The 26911-nt window shown below is 43.3% G+C and overlaps 2 protein-coding genes across 2 annotated transcripts; one reads left to right on the plus strand and one right to left on the minus strand.

Annotated features, from left to right (window-relative positions):
• Positions 1-1402: 1402 nt before the first annotated feature.
• Positions 1403-20509, plus strand: polr1b (RNA polymerase I subunit B). The gene is made up of 15 exons (XM_036126399.1): positions 1403-1579; positions 3242-3409; positions 3530-3676; positions 5436-5568; positions 6890-7026; positions 7108-7331; positions 9146-9317; positions 10204-10375; positions 11401-11682; positions 11770-11903; positions 12890-13060; positions 15573-15729; positions 15830-16026; positions 17488-17738; positions 19513-20509. The coding sequence occupies exons 1-15, from the start codon at positions 1403-1405 to the stop codon at positions 20393-20395; spliced, it is 3405 nt and encodes a 1134-aa protein (XP_035982292.1). The 3' UTR covers positions 20396-20509.
• Positions 20510-21856: 1347 nt separating this feature from the next.
• Positions 21857-25802, minus strand: LOC105926180 (N-acetylneuraminic acid phosphatase). The gene is made up of 2 exons (XM_012862400.3): positions 25643-25802; positions 21857-22957 (listed from the first exon to the last, which is right to left on the minus strand). Exons 1-2 carry the CDS (start codon positions 25730-25732, stop codon positions 22316-22318), a joined length of 732 nt encoding a protein of 243 aa, XP_012717854.2. The 5' UTR covers positions 25733-25802; the 3' UTR covers positions 21857-22315.
• Between the last annotated feature and the right edge of the window lie 1109 nt (positions 25803-26911).

Below are 26911 nucleotides of genomic sequence, written 5' to 3' on the forward strand. Positions count from 1 at the left end.
TTTTATTTTTTGCACGTTTAAAAAAACAGCTTTACACCTTCAATTTTGTGAGTATACTCTTTTTCTTATGTTATAAACTTGCTCCTACTGAGCAGTCTCACGTTTTGTTTTTTCAATTTTCTTCTTTTTTTGTGCTCAATGTGAATCTGCATATTTCCATTTGCCTTTCACTTTGCTGCATTTTGTCCTGAGTTTCTCTACTGTGGAGGAATAAAGGACCTATTCTATTGTGGTGACGAAAAGCCCTCCGCCGCTAGATGACGTGAGAACGCGAGCTGACGTCACTACGTTGAAGGCTATATGGCCAGAGAGCGCGAGAAGCCGTCGCCGGGTGCGGTGGCGCGCGCCTGTAATCCAAGCTACCGGGAGGCTGAGGCTGGCGGACCGTTTGAGCTCAGGAGCTCTGAGCTGCAGTGGACTATGCCGATCGGGTGTCCGCACTAAGTTCGGTATCGATATGGTGCTCCTGGGGGAGCCCGGGACCACCAGGTCGTCTAAGGAGGGGTGCATCGGCCCAGGTCGGAAACGGAGCAGGTCAAAGCCCCCGTGCCGCTCAGTAGTGGGATCGCGCCTGTGAATAGACGCTGTAGCGCAGCCTGAGTAATACAGCGGGACACAGTCTTTTTACTCCAGCTGCACCATCACAACACCTCTTTCACTCCCTGCTGCATCAACCAAACACCTGAAAGCGCCACAAACCTCATCTTTTACACCCCACGGCCACGCAGGAGTCATGGGCTCACAGCGCCTCCACCTGGAGAACCACGCTAATAACCACCAGCCGCAGCTCCACACAATTTAACAAAACTCTTCTCTCTGAGACTTATAACTATTGATTTAAAAGAAAAAAAAGATATATATATATATATATATATATATATATATATATATATATATATATATATATATATATATAACAAGCCTCCTCTAATAAACTAACAATAAACTATTGAAGGTCTAAAGCTGAAAACTACTTGGATGGACCAGGAAACGACAATCTCTAAACCCGGGTGCCATTTGTGGCCCTTGGATTATTTAGTGCGGCCCCCGACCGCAGGTCAAAAATAAAAAAGGAGAAAAAGGATCAACAGAAGTAGATGGACACCTTTTGTAGCTTTTGAAAGTTGAGGTTTTCAATGAAAAATGTCTATATTCTATATTCTCTCTGACACTTATAACTGCTGACTTTTTTAAGATTAATATAAAACAAGCGCCTCCATTTTTCAAATAAGTAAAAATAAAAACAATCGGATAAAAAAAAAAACAATTTTTAAATCCACCACAAGGTGGCGGTAGAGGTGCAACAAATCGTCGCACTTCTCTTCCGGCGCCTCAAACACGTGCTTCCGGTGTCGGCATGTCCATGTGGTAAACAAGCTCCTGACTCCCTGGAAGCCCCGCCATGGATTTCTCCACCAAGTGGGTGAACCTGCCTCCGGGGCCGAGCCTGAAGAACCTGACCGACGGAGGGTTCGGCGCGCTGGGGGACCGGCAGCACGCCGCGGTGCAGGACCTGACCAAGGCGCACATCGAGTCGTTCAACCAGGCTGTTACCGAGGGACTGGCCCGCGTCGTACAGGTCAGTCCCACCAGCTCTGCGCCGGGCTTAAAACACAAAGTCACTAGAATGCGGCGCTGCGTGGATTTATCACTCACACTATCTCCTTTCTGTCCTTCCACTCCATTTATCATTCCTTGTTTCCTTCTGATATGTCCACTTTCTTTTTTCCTTCCTTTGTCCTTTCTCTCTTCCTCACTTCGATCCTTCCTACCTTCCCTCCTTCTTTTCTTGTTCTTCATTATTTCCTCCCTTGTGTCGTTCACAATCCTTCTGTTCTTCCTTGTCTCCTTCTTTCCTTTACTCCTTATATCCATCCTTCCTACCTTCCCTCCTGTCCTTCTTGTCTAGTCTTTTTTGTCGTTCCCTCTGCCCTTGCTCTAGTTTGTCTGTCTTTCCTTGTCATATCATAACTTTCTTGTCTTTTCTTCCTTCTGTTTTGTGTCCTTTCGTCCATCCTTTCTCTCTTGTACCATTCCCTCTGTCTTTTCTTTCCTCCTTACTCCGATCCTTCCTACCTTCCCTCCTTCTTTTCTTGTTCTTCATTATTTCCTCCCTTGTGTCGTTCACAATCCTTCTGTTTTTCCTTGCCTCCTTCCTTCTTTCCTTTACTCCTCATGTCCATCCTTCCTACCTTCCCTCCTGTCCTTGTCTAGTCTTTTTTCCCCTCTGCCCTTGCTCTAGGTTGTCTGTCTTTCCTTGTTATATCCTAACTTTCTTGTCCTTTCTTCCTTCTGTTTTGTGTCCTTTCTTCCATCCCTCCTTGCATCCTTCTTTCCTATCTATTTTTCTGTGGGGTTCCAGTAGAAAGAGTCTTAAATCCTGTTTTGTTATATATATGTTATATATTGTTATATATATAATATACAGTGTTTCCCGCAGCGCTATCTTGGCGTGGCGGCCGCCACGCCAAACTCACGCTACCGCCACGCCAACATTCCAAAAAAAAAAAAAAAAAAAAAGTGCCGTTAACACGCGGTTTGTTGTTGTTGGTATTGCGCGTGCGTGAATGGCAGGGAAAAAAACACATGGATACCCCCGCTCCGCCAGTATGTCCGCGGAAAACGTGTTTTATCCCCCCCCCCCCCCCCCCCCCGCTCCGCCGAAAACGTGTCGTCCACACCCCCCCTCGCTCCGCGATTCGGTCCGCGGAAAACGTGTCGTCAACAAGCACCCCCCCCCCCCCCCCCCGCTCAGCCCCGCCTCGCATAAGCTAATTCCTGCGGGAAACACTGATATATGATATAATATTATATATATATATATATATATATATATATATTACCTATTTTGTCTCAGCATTGTTTGTATTTTAGCCTTTATGGACTGTTGAAAAAAAGCTACATAAACAAATTTTTGATTTGATTTGAATGCGCCCATATTATTACATTTGATTAAAAAAAATGGGTGTAAGACACTGAAACTGAAAGTACAACTAAATAATGCACTTTCCCCCCCAATAATTTGAGTTCAGAGGCCCCTGTAATAAAAGTTATTACCAAGGATAATAAAATTTGCGTAAGATACTGAAAACTGAAAGTACAACCGAATAATTAACTTTTAGCCCAATAATTTGAGTTCAGAGGCCCCTGTAATAAAAGTTATTACCAAGAAGTTAGTTGTCACCCAGGTTCTCAAAGTGTCTAACTTTAAATATTTAATTAAACCCGGCGTGTCTCCCAGGCCATCCCACCCTTGGAGTTCATGTTCAAACAGGACAAGGTGACGCTTACCTTTGTGGAGGCCACCATCCACAAGCCAGTGGTCACCAAAGGCAGCGTCTGCTCAGAGATGAAGGTGTACCCCGCAGAGTGCCGAGGACGACGGTGTTCCTACAAAGGAAAGCTGGTGGTAGGAGGCCATCATTCACACGTTTGCTGCCTGTAACTGTCAGACAAGGCAGGAAGAGGGGGGGGGGGGGTCGTAATAGAGAGGTTTGTCCTCTGATTGTGTGATCATGTCTCGTTGTAGGCGGACATCAGCTGGGCCATCAACGGAGTGCCTAAAGGCATCATCAAGCAGTCGCTGGGTCATCTGCCCATCATGGTGAAGTCCAAGCTGTGCAACCTCCATGGCTTGTCCCCCAAGGAGCTGGTAAAGCACCACGAAGAAGCAGAGGTGGGCTTTTCTCCTGTCACTGCAGTTAGTTATGTTTTAAAAATCTTTTCAAGTCCAATGCGGAGTGAATACGCACCAATCAAGTTGTTGGATATAATCTAGACACTTTTTTGTAGGTCTTCCTTATAGCAGGGGTGTCAAACTCATTTCTATAATGGGGCCACTTTGGCATCATGAAGTCTTTAAAAGGGCCATTTGCTCGTTTATAGATGATACTTTTGATTTCATAATTTAATTTCAGTTCATAGAGAAATATAAAAAAAAATGCGCTGTAACATAAAAGCAGCGCTATTATGCTCGTTTTATAAAATTTATCTGCATTAATGGGGTGAGTTACACTTTAAACTCATCATTCTGCACCAATTTTACTCATTTTGGACATTTCTGGGTTGTTTTAATGTGTTGTGGGGAAACTGACACCTAGTAGCAGGATGCTGTTACTACACAGTTAAAGAAATCAATATTAGCTACATGAGGCACAGTTTTAGCCACTTTATACACTTTAAAGGGATACATGCCTCTACTTTATGACATTATATGCCGTTTTTGGCTCTTGATGGCCGGATAAATTGCCTTGAAGGGCCGTATTTGGCCCACAGGCCTTAAGTTTGACACATGTGGTTTAAAGCATGGTGGTGGCTACATCATGCGTTGGTGGCGGTCCCCCTGGCAGTAATCCTGGCACATCCCACCAGAGTCGGCATAATTTAGAGAAGGGATTATGTCCAAAGCTCTGCACCAGACAGCAAACCGCATTAAATGATTCTTGTCAAATATTCAGCCATCATTACACCAGCAGCTTGGAGGATTCAATACCTAAGCACTGCGATTCAGCTGTCAAGCACGGTGGTGGCAGCATCATCCTGCGGAGCTGATTTCTTGCCAGTATTACTGGTGCATTGCACAAAAATTATGAATTATTCAGTAGTGAGCAAATATCGTGCCAGAATGATAGCAGGTTAGAAAAACTCTGCTTTTTCTCTGTGGCCCGCTGAGCAGCATTTGTCCCATCATCGTTGTGGATTTATGTTTAAAGTAGGGCTGGGCGATAAATCGATTTAATCGATTAATTCGAATTTACAATTCTTTAAGATTTCCTTTTTGGAAAGTCTGGATTTTATTTTGCCAATACACTCATTGGGTTCCCATGAAGAGAACAGCATGTGATGCTGAATATATGTTTAGGCAAATGTATTGTCAAAATATTGTTAAGTGTAAACTTTTTTTTACCATAATACGAGGTACTTCATTTACTTATTTACTTTTTTTTTTTACTTAATTTGAAGTTCACAAGTGCAGTAAAGCCTGTTCTTAGCTCAATGTGTAATACCACTAGCAGCAAATGTTTTGTTATATTTTCATTGTTTATAATGGCACGGCTGCCATCTTGTTTTATAAGCATGTTTCACAGCTTGTTTTTAGTTGCACTTTGAATTCAAGTCAACTCCCTGACAAAATGCTTGACATAAAAGCAAGGTTCTAAAATAATTTCTTTAATTTCTTTTTATGAAACAAAAAGGAGGAAAAAATCGATTAATCTGATTTGGTATGATAAAATCGGAGATTTATTTTTTAATCCATATCGCCCAGCCCTAGTTTAAAGTTGTGTGCAGTATAATCATCCCACAGCTTAAATAAATCATTAAAAACCCAGAATTATTATCCCCCGCCTGGCTTTGATGCATGTAGGTAAACTTCAGGCCACAGCTTTCTGAACTCAGGACTTAAAATCCATTTAAAATATGCTTTAACTCGACAGGAAATGGGAGGTTATTTCATCATGAATGGCATCGAGAAGGTCATCCGTATGCTGATCATGCCGAGGAGGAACTATCCGATTGCTATGTCCAGGCCTAAGTGGAAGAGCCGGGGTCAGGGATACACCCAGTACGGTAAATATACCGGGGCAAACCGGAGAAGCTCCGTGACGTTCAGCGTTGGCACCTTTTACAGGGCAGTCAAACTTTTTTACAGTAGCAGGCCACACACTATCAGGTAGGAGGGTGCACTTATGCCGTTGCCTGAGCCCCGGAGGGGAGAATTTAGAAAAATAGTCTCCCTAATGTGTTTTGGAAGCTTTCAAGACAGGTGATTATTTAAAGAATAGAGTCAGAGTGCATGTTTTAAATTGAATAAAAGGCAAAAAAAAGAAGTGAATGATCAATTCTTCAAAAACAACCTTTGTTTTTTTATTATTATTATTCTTAAAACATTATTTTTTTCACATGATGTTATCATGTTTTAACAAGGTAAGGTATCATGTAATCTCAGTTAATCTCCATTTGCATAAAATTAGTTTATTTTGAATTACTAGCACCACATAAAACAGATCAGATTTGGCGAGGTCTATTCATCTTATTATTATTATTATTATTATTATTATTATTATTATTATTATTATTATTCACAGTTCTTTTCTTCACGAACCAAGTCGAATTTTTATGATAAAAATACAGGGTTGGAATTTGAAATTGAATTTACATTTCAGTCATATCGCTCTTTTCGAAATCTCTTATCTCAGTTTAATTTCACTTGCACTCATCACACACACGGTATATCATCTACGAGGATTCTAGAGATGAACACAAAATGCATCCCCTGAAAAACTTTGATAATTTGCTGCTGTAATATTATATTATATTATATGTAATATTATAGATTTTTCAGAATAAAAAGCTAACAGATGAGCATAATCAAAAAATATCAGAAATACAATTATAGAGCATTCAGTATTGTAAGAAAGCCCACGCTGTTTTTGGATAAATACATTACTGTATGAGTTCTATTCCGTTTTATGCCTCTTTCCTTGTAAGTTTGAAATGTCCCATGCTCCTGAATGCACCATAGCTTTCTGACGCTCGTGAATGCATCACACTGGTCTATGAACGCGGTGCTGTGCATGATTGATCTTCTGCTTAAGACAAAGCTTTGCAGTTTCAAAACTCACGTCGGCTCTCACGGTTTTATTGCACTTTTCTGCATAACATCGGTCTGTGTTTTGATGGGAAAAGTAGCATCTCGGTTGGAACAAGGAACCCAATCACTCGTTAATGTTGCTCTCAGTGGAGACAGATGCTAAGCTGATTCTTGGGATGTATAATCGGGGAAAAGTAGGCGGCGGCAGGAGCTGCTATAGACGGTGATTTGCCGCCGTTGACCGGCTACTTTTGACTGCCCTGCTTTTAAAATGACTTTCTGTCCCCCGTCTGGCAGGAATCTCCATGCACTGTGTGAGGGAGGAGCACTCGGCCATCAACATGAACCTGCACTATCTGGAAAACGGCACCGTGATGCTGAACTTCATCTACCAGAAGGAGCTCTTCTTCATTCCTCTGGGCTTTGCTCTGAGGGTAAGACGCGCGTTTATTAAATCGCCTTTAATCTGCTCTGGTGTTCCACTTTTTGACTCCGTCCTTCGCTCCGCCCCTCAGGCTCTGGTGGACTTCACCGATTTCCAGATCTACCAGGAGCTGATCAAAGGCCGCGAGGACAACTCCTTCTACAAGACCTGCGTGTCGGAGATGCTGCGCATGGTGTCTGAGGAGGGCTGCACCACCCGCAGCAAGGTGCTCGCCTACCTGGGAGGGCGCTTCAGGGTTAAGCTGACCGTGCCGGACTGGTACACCAACGAGCAGTGCGCCAACTTCCTCTTGAAGTAAGCACACCACTCTGGATACTTTTTCTTGATTTTATTTGGTGAAGAAGAAGGGAACAAAGCTACCGAGGCCCCGTTTAAATTACCATACACACACGGGTATATCTGAAAAATAATTGTAATATCAGGGGAAAGTTCTGCATTATTTTTGTCACACACTTTAGAAAGTGTAGCTCATAAATCTTGTAGAAGGGGAAACACTGGGACCTCCTGGTGTAACACCCTATGCAGCTGAAGGTTTCCTGAGCGTCTAAATGGCCTCTCTGTCTGGGTCAGTAGGCGACGCCATCATGGCGAAGACGGCCACTGACCGGGTCGTTCTGAGTCCTGTAGTCCTGCATATTCATAGAAAGTTGAGAGGAAGGAAGAAATCTTGTAGGAAAGGGAACCAGCATCAGGGAGAGGATTGTCCCTAGACTGAGTCTGGATGGGCGCATCAAGATCCACGGCGTTCAGAGGAACCCTACACACGGGTTTACCTTGGCTGGGGAGAAAAAGAACCGGACTGGTTATCAGTGGTCCAAGGTTCTGGTTTCAGGCGAGGGTAAAGCACTGAGCTATATTATACACTGGAGTGCTAATCGCTGGCTGTTAGAACGAGTCGCTTTGAAGCCACCAGCCGCCATATTGGTACTCCCTATTTTCTTCCAGTGACTAGGGAATATGTGCGCTACAGGGGGGGCTTAAAACTTTTAAAATGTCAAATGCCATATACTTTTATGTTATGTTCTAAAACTATCAAGTACTGAGAAAGTCATGTGCTGAAATATTTTGCATTTTATCTATTTAAATATATATATGTATAACATTTATAAATATATAAATAACAATATACAAAAACATATATTTACATATATGTATACATATATATATACACACATACACACATACTATATATATATATGAATAACATGCAAAATATTTTAGCACCTAATTTCCTAGTAGTTGATAGTGTTAGTACATCCACTGACTGTAGAATTACCTGTGAAATATTTTCACACAGCCAGAAAACTGCTTGTTGTTGCAACCAAATTCTATGGGATTCTGTGAGAGTAGGGAGTAGCAAGATGGCGGCCAGTGACTTCAGTTTTTCGGCAAAATCAGCACTCCATTGTATAATATAGCTCAGTGGGGTAAAGTCTGGATGTATGTAGAAATCCACAGTAACATAAAAGTAGCACCCTTAGGCCCATTTGAACAGTTTATTTGCATAAAATGTTGATATTAAGGCAGAGTTACACTTTAAACTCATCATTCTGCATCACTTTTTCCTCTTTTTGGACACTTCTGGGTTGTTTTAATGTGTGGTGGGAAAACTGACCTCTAGTGGCAGGACGCTGTTACTACAGGGCGACTGTGGCTTGATGGGTTGAGTAGCCAGCCGTCTTGCAATCGGAAGGTTGCAGGTTCAATTCCAGCCTCCCCATTGTGACATGTCGATGTGCCCCTGGGCAGAGCACTTTACCCCAAGCTGCATATCGGTGTATAAATGTGGGTGTGATTGGGTCAATGTGGCTCTAGTGTACAGCGCTCTGAGTGGTCAATATGACCTGAAAAAGCACTTTTCATTCCATTTACAGGTAAAAGAAATCAACATTAGCTACAGGAGGCACAGTTTTAGCCACTTTATACACTTTAAAAGGATATATGCCTCTACTTTATGACAGGATATGTCTTTGTTTGGCTCTAGAGGGCCGGATAAATTGCCTTGACGGGCCGTGTTCGGCCCGTGGACCTCGGGTTTGACACGCGTGCTCTGAAGGGTTCTAGTCCACCACGTACTTCATGTTCTAAATGATGCGTGTTCTGTGCAGCGAGTGCCTCTGCATCCACCTGAGGTCGGACCTGGAGAAGTTCTACCTGCTGTGCCTCATGACCCGGAAGCTTTTCACCTACGCCAAGCAGGAGTGCATGGAGGAGAACCCGGACAGCCTGATGTGTCAGGAGGTGCTCACTCCTGGTCAGCTCTACCTCATGTTCCTGAAGGTACGTTCCCGACACGCTCAGTCCTGATCTCTGCCTCCTCTGTCCACGGTTCCTTCACGGTTCCTTCACTGATTTCAGTGTTTTCTCATGTTTCAGTAACAGAAGGAGCAGATTTTATTTATTTTTATTTTAAGATGTGTGTATATCTCCTCACTGCTGTCCTTCCCTCTAGCCTTACTTGGATCCTTTTGGTCTTCTTTGTCATGTCCTTCTTTCTGTCCCATAGTTTCCTTACATTCTCCCTTATGCATTTATTTGTTGTCTCCTACATTCCTTGTATAATTCCTTAGTTCCTCCCTTTGCCCTTTATGTCTTGATTTGTTCCCTTTTTTTAATTTATCCCATCCTTGTTTCCTCACTCCATTGCTTCCTTGTGTCCTTCCCTTGTTCATCCTACCACCCTTCCTTAGTCCCTTATGACCCTCCTTTCTATCATTCATGGTTTAATTCCTTTGTTCCCTAAAATTGTCCTCCTTCCTTTGTGTCCTCCCTTTCCTCTAACCTCCTTTTCTTGATTGTGATTACGTTCTTTCGCCCTCTCCTTGTTTCCTTCCTTTCCTCTTTCCATCCTTCCTTTCTCCCTCCTTTTCCTTGTTTCCTTTCTATCCTTCTTTGTTGTCTTTCTTTCTTCCTTTCTTGTTGCCTCCCTCCCTTTCCATGTTTCCTTCCCTCCCTCCTGGTTGTTTTTGTGCCATATTTACAGGTTGACCACTTTTGATGTACGGTGTTTGCTATAAATCCATAGTGAACTGTGTCGTTTATATTATAAAGTGGCTGAACTGAGGATTTGGGGGAAATGCATATGGCCCCTGTCATTAAATAAGCATGAATTAGTCGCCTAAATCTGAAACGTAAAGGTCTGACTCTCGCATTGAAACTGTCGCAGGAGAAACTGACGACGTGGCTGACGTCCGTGAAGCTGAGCTTCGACAAACGAGGGTCTAGGCTGAGCGGTGGATGGAGCCCCGAGAATGTGATCAAGATGCTGAACATGGGATCGGATTTAACCAAACCTTTTGAATATTTGCTGGCCACCGGGAACCTCCACTCCAAGACAGGTATGGATGGACACAAGGACCTCAGAGAGGATTGAAATGAGCTGCGTTCACCTAAGCTCCATGTAAACAGTCTGAAGATACGGTAAAACTTTGAAGGATTCATCCTTTCACTATAGGGTTTAGAGGAGGGGGATTTCTTAATATTTCACTAGTTAGGATTTATATTTTTTCAAATATACACATCAGTTAAAGCTGGTCAGTGATTTTTTTTTTTATTTATTTTCCGGAAGTTTCCCCAGGTACCTTTTTGAATAACTGCGCAAGACCGCCTTACCTCGGTCTTCCGCTCTTCAGGGGGATCACATGAAAAAAAATCTCCCAAATCCACTCTGGTCTTATTTCTTTCTACTGAGGCCTTCCTGTTTTTTTCATAAACATGAACATGGTTCGCTTCTTGTGACTCTCAGCCGTGTTCAAAGAATACGGTGAGAGTGAACGGCTAACCGCTAAGCTAACTGGTGAGCTAACCGCTAAGCTACCGGTAACATAGCCGCTAAGCTAACTGAACACAATAAAACTCTGACAAATCCCTACCCTTCAGACCGAACGGCAGAGATTTGTTATATTTTTTCCAGGCCTGCAGCTCCTAAAGAAAATGATTTAACCTCCTTTTCCTGAATACATAATGTATTTACTACTTTCAGGATGGAAGGACGATTTTACCCAGTGTAACAAAGTGTTTCCGAACAGGATTACTGACTATAGCTTTAAGGATTATACCTGAAAAAAACCACACACAACAAATAATATAAAGAATAATTTATTACATAATTCTTTATATTATAATTTTACGCTCAGACAAAATTTTTATGAATTGAGGAAGGAGTCGTCAGGAGGTGCTGATCAGCCAATCAGAAGCAGATGTGCAGAAAAATGATTCTATTGTTATAAAAAAAATTCTAACACTTTATTTAATAGGTAGATAAATGGATACATTCCTTTTGTTGTCCCTTGTGTCTAATCACAACAAAATTTAAAGACAGATCAGATCTTCTGTTCACTGAAAGCCTGGTTTCCTCCCGCAGGTCTCGGCATGCTGCAGAACACGGGCCTCGCCGTTGTAGCCGACAAGCTCAACTTCATCCGCTACCTGTCCCACTTCCGCTGCGTGCACAGAGGAGCAGCGTTCGCCCGCATGAGAACCACGTCCGTCAGGAAGCTGCTGCCGGAGTCCTGGGGCTTCCTCTGTCCTGTCCACACTCCGGACGGAGCGCCCTGCGGTCTGATGAATCACATGACCGCCAGCTGTGAGATCATCACCACCACCGCCTACACCACGGCCCTGCCCGCTCTGCTCTGCTCCCTCGGTGAGCCGGGAATTTGGACAAGCCCTCCTCCGCTCTCCTCCCATCCCGAGTCTTTGATTTCAACGGCCTCTCTCTCTGCCGTTCCAGGTGTGACACCAGTGGACGGATCTCCGGGTCAAGCCTTTTCAGACTGCTTCCCTGTGGTCCTGGATGGAGCGGTAGTGGGCTGGGTGGAGGCCGACTTGGCGCCGACTGTCGTGGACTCGCTGCGCAGATTTAAGGTGCGTGAGCTGCAGGACTGGAATTCAAGAATAGAATTTAAAATTCTTCTTCTAACATATAAAGCCCTTAATAATCAAGCTCCATCATATATCAGAGCTCTGATTACCCCGTATGTTCCTAACAGAGCACTTCGCTCTCAGACTACAGGTCTGCTGATGGTTCCTAGAGTCTCTAAAAGTAGAATGGGAGGTTTGTGAGGCAGACACCCCGTCTACTTTTAAGACTAATCTTAAAACTTTCCTTTTTGACAAAGCTTATAGTTAGAGTGGCTCATGTTACCCTGAGCTATCTCTATAGTTATGCTGCTATAGACTTAGGCTACTAGAGGACATCAGGGTCTATTTTTCTAACTCTGCTGATTTCTCCTACTGCTCTCCAATTTGCATTATTTGTTGTTATTTTACCTTTTAACTTATTTTTTTTTCTCTTCATAGAAGGTACACCTGGTCTGGCATTCTGTTAGCTGCGACATCATCCAGGGGAGGCAGATCATCCTCTATTACCATCTAATATAGAAAGTACTCCTAGATCAATGTGAGCTTCTGTGCTTTCTGTGTCTCTGCTCTGTCTTCTCTAAGCCCCAGTGGGTCGTGGCAGATGATCATTCACACTGAGCCTGGTTCTGGTTCTGCTGGAGGTTTTCCTCCCTGTTAAAGGGGAGTTTTCCTCTCCACTGTCGCTTCATGCATGCTCAGTATGAGGGATTGCTGCAAAGCCATCAACAATGCAGACGACTGTCCACTGTGGCTCTACGCTCTTTCAGGAGGAGTGAAGGCTGCTTGGAGAGACTTGATGCAACCTGCTGGGTTTCCTTAGAGAGGAAACTTTCTGACCAACCTGGAGGATTTGATGGAATTTGACTTTGGAAAGAGCCTTGAGATGACATGTTGTGAATTGGTGCTATATAAATAAAAATGAATTGAATGCGTTGCGCCTCTCCTGGCCTATTTGCAGGTAAATGTTGATGTTTGGTTTCTGCTTCCAGGTGCTCGGGCAGAAGAAGGTCCCTCCCTGGACTGAGATCGTCCTGGTTCCTAAAACAGGGAAGGCCAGCTTGTATCCAGGCCTGTTTCTCTTCACAACGCCGTGCCGCTTGATGCGACCCGTCCAGAATTTAGCTCTAGGGAAGCAGGAGCTGATCGGGACCTTTGAGCAGGTAAATCATCAACACTAATTAAAGTTTATCTGATTTTCTCACATTACAGCCACAAAATAGTGGACTAAATAGTGCATAATTGTGAAGTGGAAAGGAAAATAATTGTCTGATATCTTTAAAGTACTAAAAATATGCTAAATATGGCATTGATTTGCATCAGGAAAGGGCGTCCAGTGTAAAAACTGTAAGTCTGTGAGCAAGTTGTAACGACTTGCAGTGGCGACCCCTGAATAAGGGAGCAGCTGAGAGGATAAATACACCTATAGAAGATTTAATTGTAAAGCGGAGTTCATAAACAGTAATTTTAATCTCAGTATAAACATTTAAACATTTTGGAACAAAAGCAAATAAAAGTACAAAAATATTTTTAATAGAAATGGAGCAATTAAAACCACAATATAAATAACTTTAATATATAAACAAAGGTCTAAAACACAATATCTTGAATTAAAAAGTATGTAGGAGAGAGAAATGTCTACACTGACAAGATGGAAAATTATTAAAAACACTTAAATACGCTAAAAATATTATAAAATAATTTCAAGTATTAAATATTTTAACTAAATCCAAACTACATTTATATATTTTTCTTCATATTATCAATTTTAAGCAATTGGCAGAGGCCCCCACAGTGAATGAAGTGAATAAATATCTGTGCGTGTGAATCAGTTACAGGGAGGATCCCTTTAGGTTTCAGTGACCCGTTAAAGATTATGTTTATAATATATTTACATCCCGCTTTGTAATCTAGTGGAAGCTTTTCTCATGCGTGGCTCATTTTCAGACAGACGAGTTGGTCTCGTCTGTCTGACCTCAGGCAGGTTTCGCTGCAGCTTCACAGCTGAAGAGACGGTAAACTCAGAGCGGTCGGTGCTTTAACTCGCTGCCAAAGTCTAAAACAACACAGAGAACATTCACTGGTTTCTTTGCTTCTCGCTTTTGAATATGAAAAAGTCACTAGAGGGTTTAAAAGGTTGCTTAATAGTTGGCAGCGGCGCTGATGAAAGTAAGCGAGGCGCACATGTGAGAGCTGAACGTTAGCCCCTCCCATCAGTCCCCTCGGCGTCTGTGTTTCTTAAGGTGGAGAAGATCAGCAAAACAATGAAAAATTGAGCACGAGCTTAAAAATAGCGTTAAGAGGACCAATAAGGGTGAAGCTTGTCGGTTTGACGGTGTAAAACTGGGCCGTTTTGATAACGGGTTTCGGTACACATCCTACTACTGAGTCATGGAGTTTTTTCTACACTGACTGGGAAGCATTAATGAGAGAAGCAACCTAGAGGCCTCGGGTAACTCTGGAGGAGCTGCAGAGATCCACAGCTCCAACAAAGCAGTTTTACCGCAGTCCAAAGCTAAATACGGCCATTTGGTCATACGTGGAAAACTCACAACAAAGAAAACGGTGAACAAATGCACATAAAGCAGATGGCTGCAGCTAAAAACGGGACAATGGTGGAAGAAAACCTGTTTCCTGCTGCAGGAGACCTGAGATCAGGGCGGAGCTTCAGCTTTCAGCAGGAAAACAACTTTAATTGCAGTAAAAGGAGGTTCTAAAGCCCGTCTACGCAGCAAGTTTGAATACAAATGCAGGTTGTTTTTTTGTTTTTTGGGGAAAAACTATCATTGTACTTTAAATTAGGGCTGAACGATTTTGTAAAATAATGTAATTGCGATTTTTTTTTTCTTAATATTGTGATTTAATGCGATTTATTTATTTATTTATTTTTTTTTTCCAGTTTAATTTATCATGTGTCTCAAAATATATACAAACAACAAATCATGTGGATTAGTTGCTAAAAGACCCGCAGCATCTAAACTCAGAGCAGTAATGATTGCGTTCTGCCTTCAATATATTTCAACCAACATTGCAATTTTGACTTCTCTCTGCATTAACCACAAGCTACAAAAATGGCCTCTAAATAAAGATGTTTGTAAACAAGGACTATTTTAAACATCAACTTTTAATGTTTCTATTGATCAGAATATTATTCAAGAGAACAGCTTTTAATTTAATTGGACATCAATCCTTGTTGAACATAAAGTGCAACCAACAAGCAAGTCTATGTATTAAACTGATTGACCTGTACTTAATGATATGCACGATTATATAAACTCTAAAACAAGTAATAAAATTAGATTATCTCACTGCTGCAACCATCTTCCCTTACATGTGGAGCAAACCCACTTTAAACATTTTACCAACACCTAATGGACACGTCTAATTCCCTAATTGTTACATAGCCAAAAATTGCAGACTCTGCGATTTGGAAATTGCGTTGTTTTAAATCACGATTATATTGAAAATGCGATTAATTGTTCAGCCCTACTTTAAATTAGACCTTTTTTTGTGCTGTTCCATCGTCTAAAACCCCAATAAAAGCCACTTCTGTGGTTGTAACAGGACATACTTTAAGGCTGTCTAACTCGTCTATCAGACCCCCTCAGAGGCTAGCATTGACCCGTTTCTGGTGTTCTGATAACGATGAGAATGCGCCGTCTGTCTCTCCCGCAGCTTTACGTCAACGTGGGGATCTCGGAGGGGGAGGTGGAGGCCGGCGTCACCACACACCAGGAGCTGTTCCCTCACTCCATGCTCAGCGTGGTGGCCAACTTCATCCCCTTCTCAGACCACAACCAGAGCCCCAGGAACATGTACCAGTGTCAGATGGGTGAGCGGCGCCGCCGGCCCGCCTCATATAAAGAGGTTAAGTTCCCGTCTAGGGAATACTGAAGCTGTGGCGTTTCTAAGGGTCTGTTTGCGTGGCTCAGGTAAGCAGACGATGGGCTTCCCGCTGCACTCGTTCACCGATCGCTCGGACAACAAGCTGTACCGGCTCCAGACCCCGCAGAGCGCCCTGGTCCGGCCCTACATGTACGACCACTACAACCTGGACAGCTACCCCAGCGGCACCAACGCCATCGTGGCCGTCATCTCCTACACCGGCTACGACATGGAGGACGCCATGGTGAGCAGCACTGAGCTATATAATACACTGGAGTGCTGATCTGTCCGAAAAACTGAAGTCACTGGCCGCCATCTTGCTACTCCCTACTCTCACAGAATCCCATAGGATTTGGTTGCAATAACAAGCAGTTTTCTGGCTGTGTGAAAACGTTTCATAGGTAATTCTACAGTCAGTGGATGCAGGGTTCCCACGGGTCCTTGAAATCCTTGAAAGTTTGTGAATCTGAAAAAATAAATTCAAGGCCCTTGAAAGTTCTTGAAAACAGCCAAAAAAACACCTTGTCCTTGAAAGTCTTTGAATGCACTGAAATTGTGTCTTTAACAAAGGTTACAAAAGCCTGAGAATGATTTAAATATATCTCTGAGCAGCTTTCTGGCAACCGTGGCACTTTAAACAGAAGTAAAAAACTAGCTTAATCAAAGATGAAAGTAAGTGAAACAAATTGTTATAATTCTGAACATCTCAATGCTGCACTTTTTTCCATAAAATTCCATGAAACTGTAAACTAATGTACATCTTATATGTAATGTAGTATGGCATAGCCATGTACTATGGACATAAATGTAGGCTATGAATATGATCAATATCAATGTAGGCTATAAATTAAGTCCATTTTCTTGCATTGCTTCTGACCCAACAACTTCTATGCCGTTTAGTCTTTTATTGAATTTGCATTGTATTAAAATATGATAACCTATTCAGCGGTCACAGTAGGTAAATGCCGCCACATGTGTGGTCCTTGAATTTGAGGAAATTGGTCCTGGAAAGTCCTTGAAAGGTCCTTGAATTTGATGCTCACCAAGGTGTGGGAACCCTGTGGATGTACTAACACTATCAACTACTAGGAAATTAGGTACTGAAATATTTTACGTAATTTATATTACATATATATATATATTACATATATATAGATATGTATATATAAGTATGTGTATATGTATAAATGTATATATTTGTATACATATATGTAAATATGATTTTGTATATTGTTGTTTATATATTTATAAATGTGTGTGTGTGTATATATATATATATATATATATATATATATATATATATATATATATATATATATATATATATATATATATAAAATGCAAAATGCAAACATTTCAGCACATGACTTTCTCAGTACTTGATAGTTTTAGAACATAACATAAAAGTATGTGGCATTTGACATTTTAAAAGTCTTAAGCCCCCCCTGAACATGAGAAAATCCTCGTTATTCGATGCTGTAGTGCACATATTCCCTGGTTACTGGAGGAAAATAGGGAGTACCAATATGGCGGCTGGTGGCATTAAAGCGACTTGTTCTAACAGCGGGCGATTAGCACTCCAGTGTATAATAGAGATCAGAGGTAAGCGGTGTTTCACGCCCCGCCTTCTGTGCGCCGTTTCGGGTGAATGAATGCCGACTCTTTTTTTTTAATTTATTCTTCTTTTTCTTCTCGGTCTGAGCAGATTGTGAACAAGTCGTCGTGGGAGCGAGGCTTCGCCCACGGCAGCATCTACAAGACGGAGCTGGTGGACCTGGCGGAGAAGATGAGGGGGGAGGACAGCGTGGTGTTCGGGACCAAGCCAGGCGACCCCAAGGTCGGCGACAAGCTGGACGCGGACGGGCTGCCTCACATCGGCTCGGTGCTCCGTTACGGAGACCCCTACTACGGCTACGTCAACCTGAACACCGGCCAGAGCTTCGTCACCTTCTACAAGTAATCCTAAAGTATTTCTCACTTCCAGCGCTTTGCTAAAGTATTCACACCCCCTATTGTCACGTTACGACACAAAAACTTCACTGAGTTTGGGCCTAAACTTAGACTTAGGCAACTTTATTTGTCATTTTGTATGCACAGAGTGCGTACAGAACGAAATTTCGTTGCATACATATTGTAAATTGCAGTAAAATTAAATTAGAGTATAGGGTGCAGCAGTGTTTTAAAAGTAAACAATTTAAATGTAGACAATGCAGGAGAAGTCACAGTGTACAGGTGAGTATTTTAAAACCATTTGTATGTGCAGAATTGATTGTGCAAAGGGCATTTGTGCAAGAATACAGCTTGTAAATTACAGTAGATTTAAAATACAGTATAAGGTGCAGCAGTGATTCAAAAGTAAACAATTGAAATGTAAACAATGCAGGAGAAAGTCACAATGAAACTGGGCTGCACGTCGCTCTGAGCTTTACAGATTTGTCCTTCAAAGGAAATCCGTAAAAGAGACGAGAACATCTGGATGTTTAGTCTTAGGAATAAAGTCCGACACAACCAGCTGCCTTCAGACCTCCACCAATCAGTTTAATCTCCGTAGATGCAGCTGTTATGTGAAGGCCTCAGAGGCAGGACCACGACAGCTTCAATCAGGGAGGCAGCCATGGTGGCTCTGGAGGAGCTGCACTCACCCTCAGCTCAGTATAATCTGGTAATGGGTCACCAGTGATCACATCAGGCCCGTGTGGAACAGCCGTTGTTGAAAGACCAGAAAGGTTAACCAGCGTCGGACGGCGCCAGCCTGGTGGTGAAAACATGGCGGTGGCAGCATCATGCTGCGGGGATGTTTTTTCTTCTACGGTCCAATCCTGGAAGAAAACCTGTCAGAGGCTGCAGAAGACTTGAGACCCACGCGTCTAAAGCTACGTTCAGGGAAATGTGACACGGTGGTGTGAACGGCCCAAATCTCATCTCTTCACCCCCAAAAAAAGGGATTTTTGCCACTTCTATATATAGAACTAATTCAGATACGAATCTGATATTTTATTACTTAGATTACTTTATTAGAGTTTATATAATCAATACGTTTTTACCAGAAACTTTCAGGAATCTCACCACAGCATTAAGTACTGGTCATCAGTTTAACAAGGATTGATGTCCAAATCAATTAAAAGCTGTTGTCTTGAATAAGATTCTGATACATAAAAACGTTAAAAGTTCTTGTTTTAAATAGTCCTCCTTTACAAACATCTTTATCTAGAGGCCATTTTTGTTGCTTGTGGTTAATGCAGAGAAAAGTCAAAATCAAATGGTAGTTATGGTTGAAATATATCGTAGGCAGAACGCAATTATTTCTGCTCCAAGTCGAGACGCAGCGGCTCTTTTAGCGCCTGATCTGCACAGCGATGAAACGGATTGATTTGTTGTTTGTATATGTTCAAAAAGACATGATAAATTAAACTGAAAAAAAAAATCGTATTAAATCGCAATATTAAGAAAAAAAAAATCGCAATTAGATTATTTTCCAAAGTGGTTCAGCTCTAATCGATATACGTCTGTCGATTGAGAAAACAAACACTGTAACCTTTGTTCATTGGCTGTCTGTTATGCGTACTCTTAGCTGGATTGTCCAAAACAAAGAAATTTCACGACCGTAAAGAAGCTTTTGAAGTTTGTGGTCGTAACAAGAAGGAAACTTTTTTGTTATTATTTTTTTAACGACTCGCTGTCTATGAAATGAACCCCAGCCTTAAAGACGTTTGTATCTCTGCGTCTGCAGGAGCCAGGAGGCCTGTGTGGTGGACAACATAAAGGTCTGCAGCAACGACACGGGCTCGGGGCGATTCAAGCGCGTCTGCATCACAACGCGGGTGCCGCGCAACCCCACCATCGGCGACAAGTTCGCCAGCCGCCACGGCCAGAAGGGCATCCTGAGCCGCCTGTGGCCGGCGGAGGACATGCCCTTCACCGAGAGCGGCATGGCGCCGGACATCCTCTTCAACCCGCACGGCTTCCCGTCCCGCATGACCATCGGCATGCTGATCGAGAGCATGGCGGGGAAGTCGGCGGCGCTGCACGGCCTGAGCCACGACGCCACGCCCTTCACCTTCTCCGAGGAGAACTCGGCGCTCGAGTACTTCGGGGAGATGCTGCGGGCCGGCGGCTACAACTACTACGGCACGGAGCGGCTCTACAGCGGGCTGAGCGGCCAGGAGCTGGAGGCGGACATCTTCATCGGCGTCGTCTACTACCAGCGGCTGCGCCACATGGTCTCCGACAAGTTCCAGGTGAGGACCACGGGGGCGCGGGACAAGGTGACCAACCAGCCGGTGGGCGGCAGGAACATCCAGGGCGGCATTCGCTTCGGGGAGATGGAGCGCGACGCGCTGCTGGCGCACGGCTCCTCCTTCCTGCTGCAGGACCGCCTCTTCAACTGCTCCGACCGCTCGGTGGCCCAGGTGTGCGTCGACTGCGGCAGCCTGCTGTCGCCGCTGCTGGAGAAGCCGCCGCCGGCCTGGTCGGCCATGCGCCACCGCAGGACGGCGTGCGCCCTGTGCGGGAAGAGCGACTCCATCGACTCCGTGTCGGTTCCCTACGTCTTCCGCTACTTCGTGGCCGAACTGGCGGCGATGAACATCAAAGTGAAGCTGGACGTGAAGTGAAACCAGGCCGGTGTGTCAGATGTTAATTAACACGTTGAAGTTCTGATTTTATAAATAAAAGACGTCTTATTTTGAAGGCTGATTCGTGATCATGATAAAATGATTATCAGTGGGTCCTTTTTTTTTTTCTTTAGCTCATCACGGGACTGTATATCATTTATTTGATTCTTTCTTCTCCAGGTTGGACTCGCTTTACATCAAACTAATTAATTTTTCACCACATAATCGCTTTTAAGCACCACCGGTACAGCAGGAGAAGCCAGCCTAAAAGATACGTCGGCAGGACTCCCTCTGAGGAGGTGCGTTCAGGGACAACTCAGAAATATTAGGAAACCCATAAAATCTTGATTGTAAAAACCTAAATCCTGCTGGATCTCCATGCTGATACAGAACGGCACGTTAGGAGCATCATTTGACTCTGTTTGTATGGACCTTTAAACACCCACCAGGTGCTGGACAGTTAATAAACATATTGGTTTAACGCCATTGAACCGATATGAAAGCTCTTTATTGGTCCTCAGTCGTTTGCACGGCTCCCAGGTGTCGGTGCGCACGTCTTGACAGCATCTGGGCTTCTTATCTGATGACGGACGGTCTCCTCCCACATCCTGAGCTGGAACGCCAGCAGTCCCAGAACTATACTGGACTGACATCATCAGGGGAGGCAGATCATCCTCTATTACCATATAACATAGAAAGTACTCCTGGGTCAATGTGTGCTTCTGTGCTTTCTGTGTCTCTGCTCTGTCTTCTCTAAGCCCCAGTGGGTCGAGGCAGATGAGCGTTCACACTGAGCCTGGTTCTGGTTCTGCTGGAGGTTCTCCTCCCTGTTAAAGGGGAGTTTTTCTCTCCACTGTCGCTTCATGCATGCTCAGTATGAGGGATTGCTGCAAAGCCATCAACAATGCAGACGACTGTCCACTGTGGCTCTACGCTCTTTCAGGAGGAGTGAATGCTGCTTGGAGAGACTTGATGCAACCTGCTGGGTTTCCTTAGAGAGGAAACTTTCTCACCAACCTGGAGGATCTGAATTTGACTTTGTAAAGAGCCCTGAGGTGACACGTTTCATGAATTGGCGCTATAAATAAATATATATTACATTCCCTGAGCTCCTGAGAGCAACCCGTTCTTTCACCAGTGCTGGTAGAAACAACCTGCACGCCATGATTTAATACACCTGATTTGGATTATCTGGATGGGAGAGCGAAGACTTTGGGGAATATAACGGCATATAAACCCGGCTGACATGAACCTTCTGGAAACATCTTCCCAAAGCTTTAACCTCGGGCCCCATTGAGCCCTTGTGACCCAACCGTGGAAGCCGGGTCGGTGGCTGAAAATTAACCAAAACCTGCTGAGACGAGTGTTCATAAATGTGTAATGATTTATTTAAAAAAAGAATCCAGAATAAACAAACTGTGCACCCAGTTCTTATTTTATTTACCTGCAGTTGTAAAATCATCCCAGCATGGAACAAGAACAGTTCAAATAAATCATTAAAAGCTTCAATTAAAGATTTAACAACAGTCTCACCCATAATGTAAACATCTGACTTTCCAAAAGTGTAGCTATAATAATTTATACTTTCATCCCTGCAAAAAGTCAGTCAGATTTTCTTGAAATAAGTTGATTTCTCCTTGATGTTAAATGTTCTGACTTAAAATAGCAACAACTCATCTCCATCATCTTATTTTAAGTGCAGGATGTCTAATTATGTTATTCTAGGGGTAAAAATACTCATTCCATCGGCAGATCGTCTTATTTACCAAACCAGGGACAAATGACACTTTCGTTTTGTTCCCTTTCTGCAGCGATAAATTCTCTCCACGTAGTGTTTTCTCCTTAAACTCAACCTATAATGAATATAAAAATATCCGCGCTCGTATCAAGAGTAGAAAACAGCTTATATAAGCGGCGGCGTTACTGCAGCTGCGCCAGGATCCCCGGCAGGTCGAGCACCGTGGGGATGACGTAGTCCGGCTTCACCGCCGCGTCTGACGCGTCCCCCTCCGCTGCGTGGATCCACACCGTGGCCCGGACCCCGGCGTTCAGCCCCCCCCGGATGTCCGTGTCCAGGGAGTCGCCCACCATCACGCAGTCCTGCGCCTCCACCCGCAGCGCGCCGAAGCACCGCCGGAAGATGGACGGGAAGGGCTTCTGCTCGGCGTGGTCGCCGGCGATCACCACGGCGTCGAAGAACTCCTCGCACCGCGCCGCCTCCACCTTCTCCCTCTGGGTCTGCGCGTCGCCGTTGGTGAGCAGCAGCAGCTTGTAGCTGCGGCGGAGTCCCCTCAGGAGGTCGCGCACCTCCGGGGTCAGGCGCAGGGCCTCCAGGCGGCGGCTCTTCCACAGGTCGTAGCACAGAGAAGCCAGGCCGGACGCGGGCGGGCCTCCCGTGGTTTCCGCGATGCTCTCCTCCCAGTGGCGCGCCCGCAGCTCGTCCAGGGAGGCGCAGGGGAAGCCGTCGGGAGCCTCGTGCCGCAGCTTCAGCTTGAAGCGGTCGCAGACGCTGCGGACGGCGGCGTCGTCCAGGCTCAGCTCGGCCTTCAGCAGCTCCCCGGCCTGAAAGAGTCACACACGGGCAGAGCAGCTCGTTAGGCGGAGACGGAGGCGCATCTATGAGAGAGAAATCCCCTGATCATGATGCAGCCACCACCGTGCTTCAGTGTGTAGTTGTTTTTCCCACCAAGCCTCCTGCATACGGACCAAAGAGCGCAAGTTTGAGGGACATTCTAAAGCGCTTAACGTTGCTTAAGGTAGGAAAACAACGAGGGATCATCACCAAATTTCGCATGGCCATATCTTGTCATGAAGACTTAAGCCTGTCAAAAGAAATAAACCCAAATCCAACGATTATAGAAGATATCTCACATTAACGTTTTCTTCTTCATTGGCGCCTATGGCGAGAAAAAGGCTTAACGCGGTTTAATGTACCTAATCAACGATCAATGATCACCAAATTTCTCTTTCATATTGCTCCTCATAAGCACATAAAACTGTCAAAAAAAATCGAAACCAAATCCAATTATTATGGACGTTATATGACATTAAGCGTTTCTGCTTCATTGAGGACTATTGAAAGGAAAAAAGCTTAACGCGGTTTAATGTACCTAATCAATGATCACCAAATTTCTCTTTCATATTGCTCCTAATAAGCACATAAAACCGTCAGCGTGAAGGCCTCCTGGGACCAGCAGAGCTGGGCTGATTGTTGATTAGGTACATTAAACCGCGTTAAGCTTTTTTCCTTTCAATAGTCCTCAATGAAGCAGAAACGCTTAATGTCATATAACGTCCATAATAATTGGATTTGGTTTCGATTTTTTTTGACAGTTTTATGTGCTTATGAGCACATAAAACTGAAAGAGAATATGAAAAGAGAAATTTGGTGATCATTGATCGTTGATTAGGTACATTAAACCGCATTAAGCCTTTTTCCTTTTAATACAGACCTTAATTGAGAAACGCTTAATGTCATATAACGTCCATAATAACTGGACTTTGGTTTCGATTTTCTGATAGTTTTTTGTGCTTATTAGGAGCAATATGAAAGAGAAATTTGGTGATGATCCCTCGTTGTTTTCCTACCTTAAGCCATGTTAAGCTTTTTCACGTTAAGCGTTTTAGAATGTCCCCAAGTTTGATCCCAGCTAAAAGGAGGTTGGTGCCTCTCCTCGCTCCTTGAGGCAAAAACTCCAATTAATCTTAACGGCTTCCTCCAATTACTAGTTTTTCTTCAATTAAGGCCAGATTTGGAGATCGCTCGACCACCAGCTGCCCTGTCCACCTGAGCTGCTGCAGCTCCTCCACAGTTACATTATGCACCCTGCTGCACCTCTAACAGTGTTTTCTGTAGCTTGTGTTTGTCATGCATAATTCACTGCAAAAAGGGAACTAATAGTAAGTAACAAAATTCTTGAAATCAGTATTTTTCCTTGATTTGAGTGTGTAAATAATGGAATAAGATTTTTGCACTTAAAATAAGAACAATTAATCTCCATCTTATTGCAAGTGCAGAATAGCTAATGATCTTTGTTTAAGGGTAAAAAAATACTCATTCCATTGGCAAATAGTCTTCTTTAGCTGCTCAAATCAAGAAAGATATAGTAACTTAATGAAAATTTTACTTTTTAGTTCCCTTTTTGCAATGTTCTGATTACATTCATCCAATGAACCGCTGTTTTCTACAAACATCACTGAGGTTTACCCCTCCTTGTTTCTAATTCTGCCCTAAAGTTATGACAGCAATCACCTGCTTAGGGAAATATAGGGTATAATGTGTCATGATTTTAAAATACTTAATAATGAAATAGTAAAATATGATAAATACACTTAACTTCCAAGTAATATGCCGATGTTTCCTCTACGAATGATTTAAAAAGTAGGAGAAGCATGAACCTAGAGCATTAAAGCAGTGGCTTTGCCCCATTTACATCCAGATGAAGCACACAGGTCGGCAGGCAGGTAACAGATTTAATAGAATATGAATATGAAATGTCCCTTTGGGGAAATTTGGGTGCACCAGCAGCAACGTGAGAGGCAAAAAGAAGCATGCAGATGCACATGTAAAATATGAAACGGCAGACTGTACAGTAAGGGCTAATTGACATTACTAGCTTACTGTACAGTTATTAAAAAAACAGATTCAAAGAAACGTGCAACTGATTAATTTAAAAAAATGTACAAACTTGTGGTTTATCTATAAAATATATAGACCATATGGGACAAACCGCAAATAACAGCAGACTTATTGAGTTCGCTTGGAGCCGAGATAAAGTCTAACAGCTGCTGGGAGAAAGTAGCTGTGAAGATGTATTTTGAAATTAAATCGTCTCAGCTGCTTTAAAAATGTCTTAACAAATTAATAAAAACCGAATCCGTCTGCCAGGCAGTCCCTGATTTGGGTTGTTTTTAAAAAATCTAAGCACCGCCCGCACAGACGCGGCGTCCCCGGCATTCATGAGGGCAAACCCCTCCCTCGCCGGTCGTCTTCGCTTCTACCCGGGCCATGCGCCGGCGGACTGCCAAGGAGCGGACACCCAGCTCCATTCACTTCACCTGTGTCTTATCTCTCTGGTTAATTGTGGCGTAAATAATAAAAAAAGCGGGTCGTGTTCATTTGGTAGATTAAAAACAAGTTAACCGGGTGTTGTTTCCTTTAAAACGGAGAACTTTAGCTGCCACCATGAATGAGCCGTGAAGGTTTTTAACCCTGAAGCCCCGCCAGGAAAACCCCGCCGCCATCACCTTCTGCAGAGCCACTTCTCCCGCTAAAGTAGTTTCTATCAGCGTGTTGTCCAAATCAAACAGGATCGCCTTCACAGCTTTGGCCTCCATCGCTGAAGCACGCCGTCATTCAACGCCGACCAGGAAACCACAACAACACAGCGTTACGGAAGCGGTGCTGGGTGGGGAAGAGCATGCTGGGAGTTGTAGTTCTGGAGGCGTGCAGCTCGCGATTGCACAATGTCTCCTCTAGATGGCGCCAGTGCACATTGAAACGGCACATGGGCACAGAGATGATAGATAGATAGATAGATAGATAGATAGATAGATAGATAGATAGATAGATAGATAGATAGATAGGCCAAGAAATCACTAAAATGAGCTAGTTTGTGTTTTAAATTTAATCTCAAACCAAGTTTTCAAGTAATGTACAGTATAATTACCAGAATAGAATCAAATAGATCGGCTTTATTGTCAATATACAAATGTACAATTAGATCAGAAAGCTTCTCCTCTGCAGTGCGGATGAGTCTGGGTAGTAAAAAACATACAAACTGTAGGAATACTTATACAGTAGTATAATATATAAATATATTGCATAAATAAATGAACATGTTGCTCAGTGGCTGTGCAGTGGCCTGTTCTGTGATTGTAGACACTGCTGAGCTTCCCTGATGACCGCTGCCACGGTCCGGTTGAGGGCCTACCTGTCTAAATGTGTTCAGGTTTGACACTGTGATGTATAAATAGAGTGCAAACGCTAACTCAGCACCAAAATATAAACCCCATCCGATGCTCAACTTGTAGATGATCCTTTTTTTTAGCACGCTCCCTCTGCTGTGTGTGGCCCTGGGTAGAATGTCAAACTAAAGTCAAACAGCCGTGGCCAAAACTGGCTAAATGTGTTTCGTCAATTAGCATTTTGCGCTGAGTCTCAGTGTGATCAGATGTAACACAATAACTATGATTTCATGTAAATTCCCTTAATTACAAAACCCTAATTACACCGTTAGGGATATTCCAGTGATTTTTAGCTTAGCGAGAGTTTTTCTGATAGAGTTAGACTAGACCAGGGGTCTGCAACCTGTGGTTCTGGGGCAAATCTTAATAACTTTGGCTACAAATTATATTTTTATTATGGTATTTAAATGTAATAATGATAATAAATGCAGGTTTTAGCAGTTTTTTCTTGGAATGATTGATTTTAATATTCATAACAGAATGACCCTGAAAGTGCCAGTAATATTTATTATTAAATTAATATTTTTTTCATTATGTTGGAAACGATTT

Source organism: Fundulus heteroclitus, chromosome 22, assembly GCF_011125445.2.
Source record: "Fundulus heteroclitus isolate FHET01 chromosome 22, MU-UCD_Fhet_4.1, whole genome shotgun sequence".
Classification (NCBI taxonomy): Eukaryota; Metazoa; Chordata; class Actinopteri; order Cyprinodontiformes; family Fundulidae; genus Fundulus; species Fundulus heteroclitus.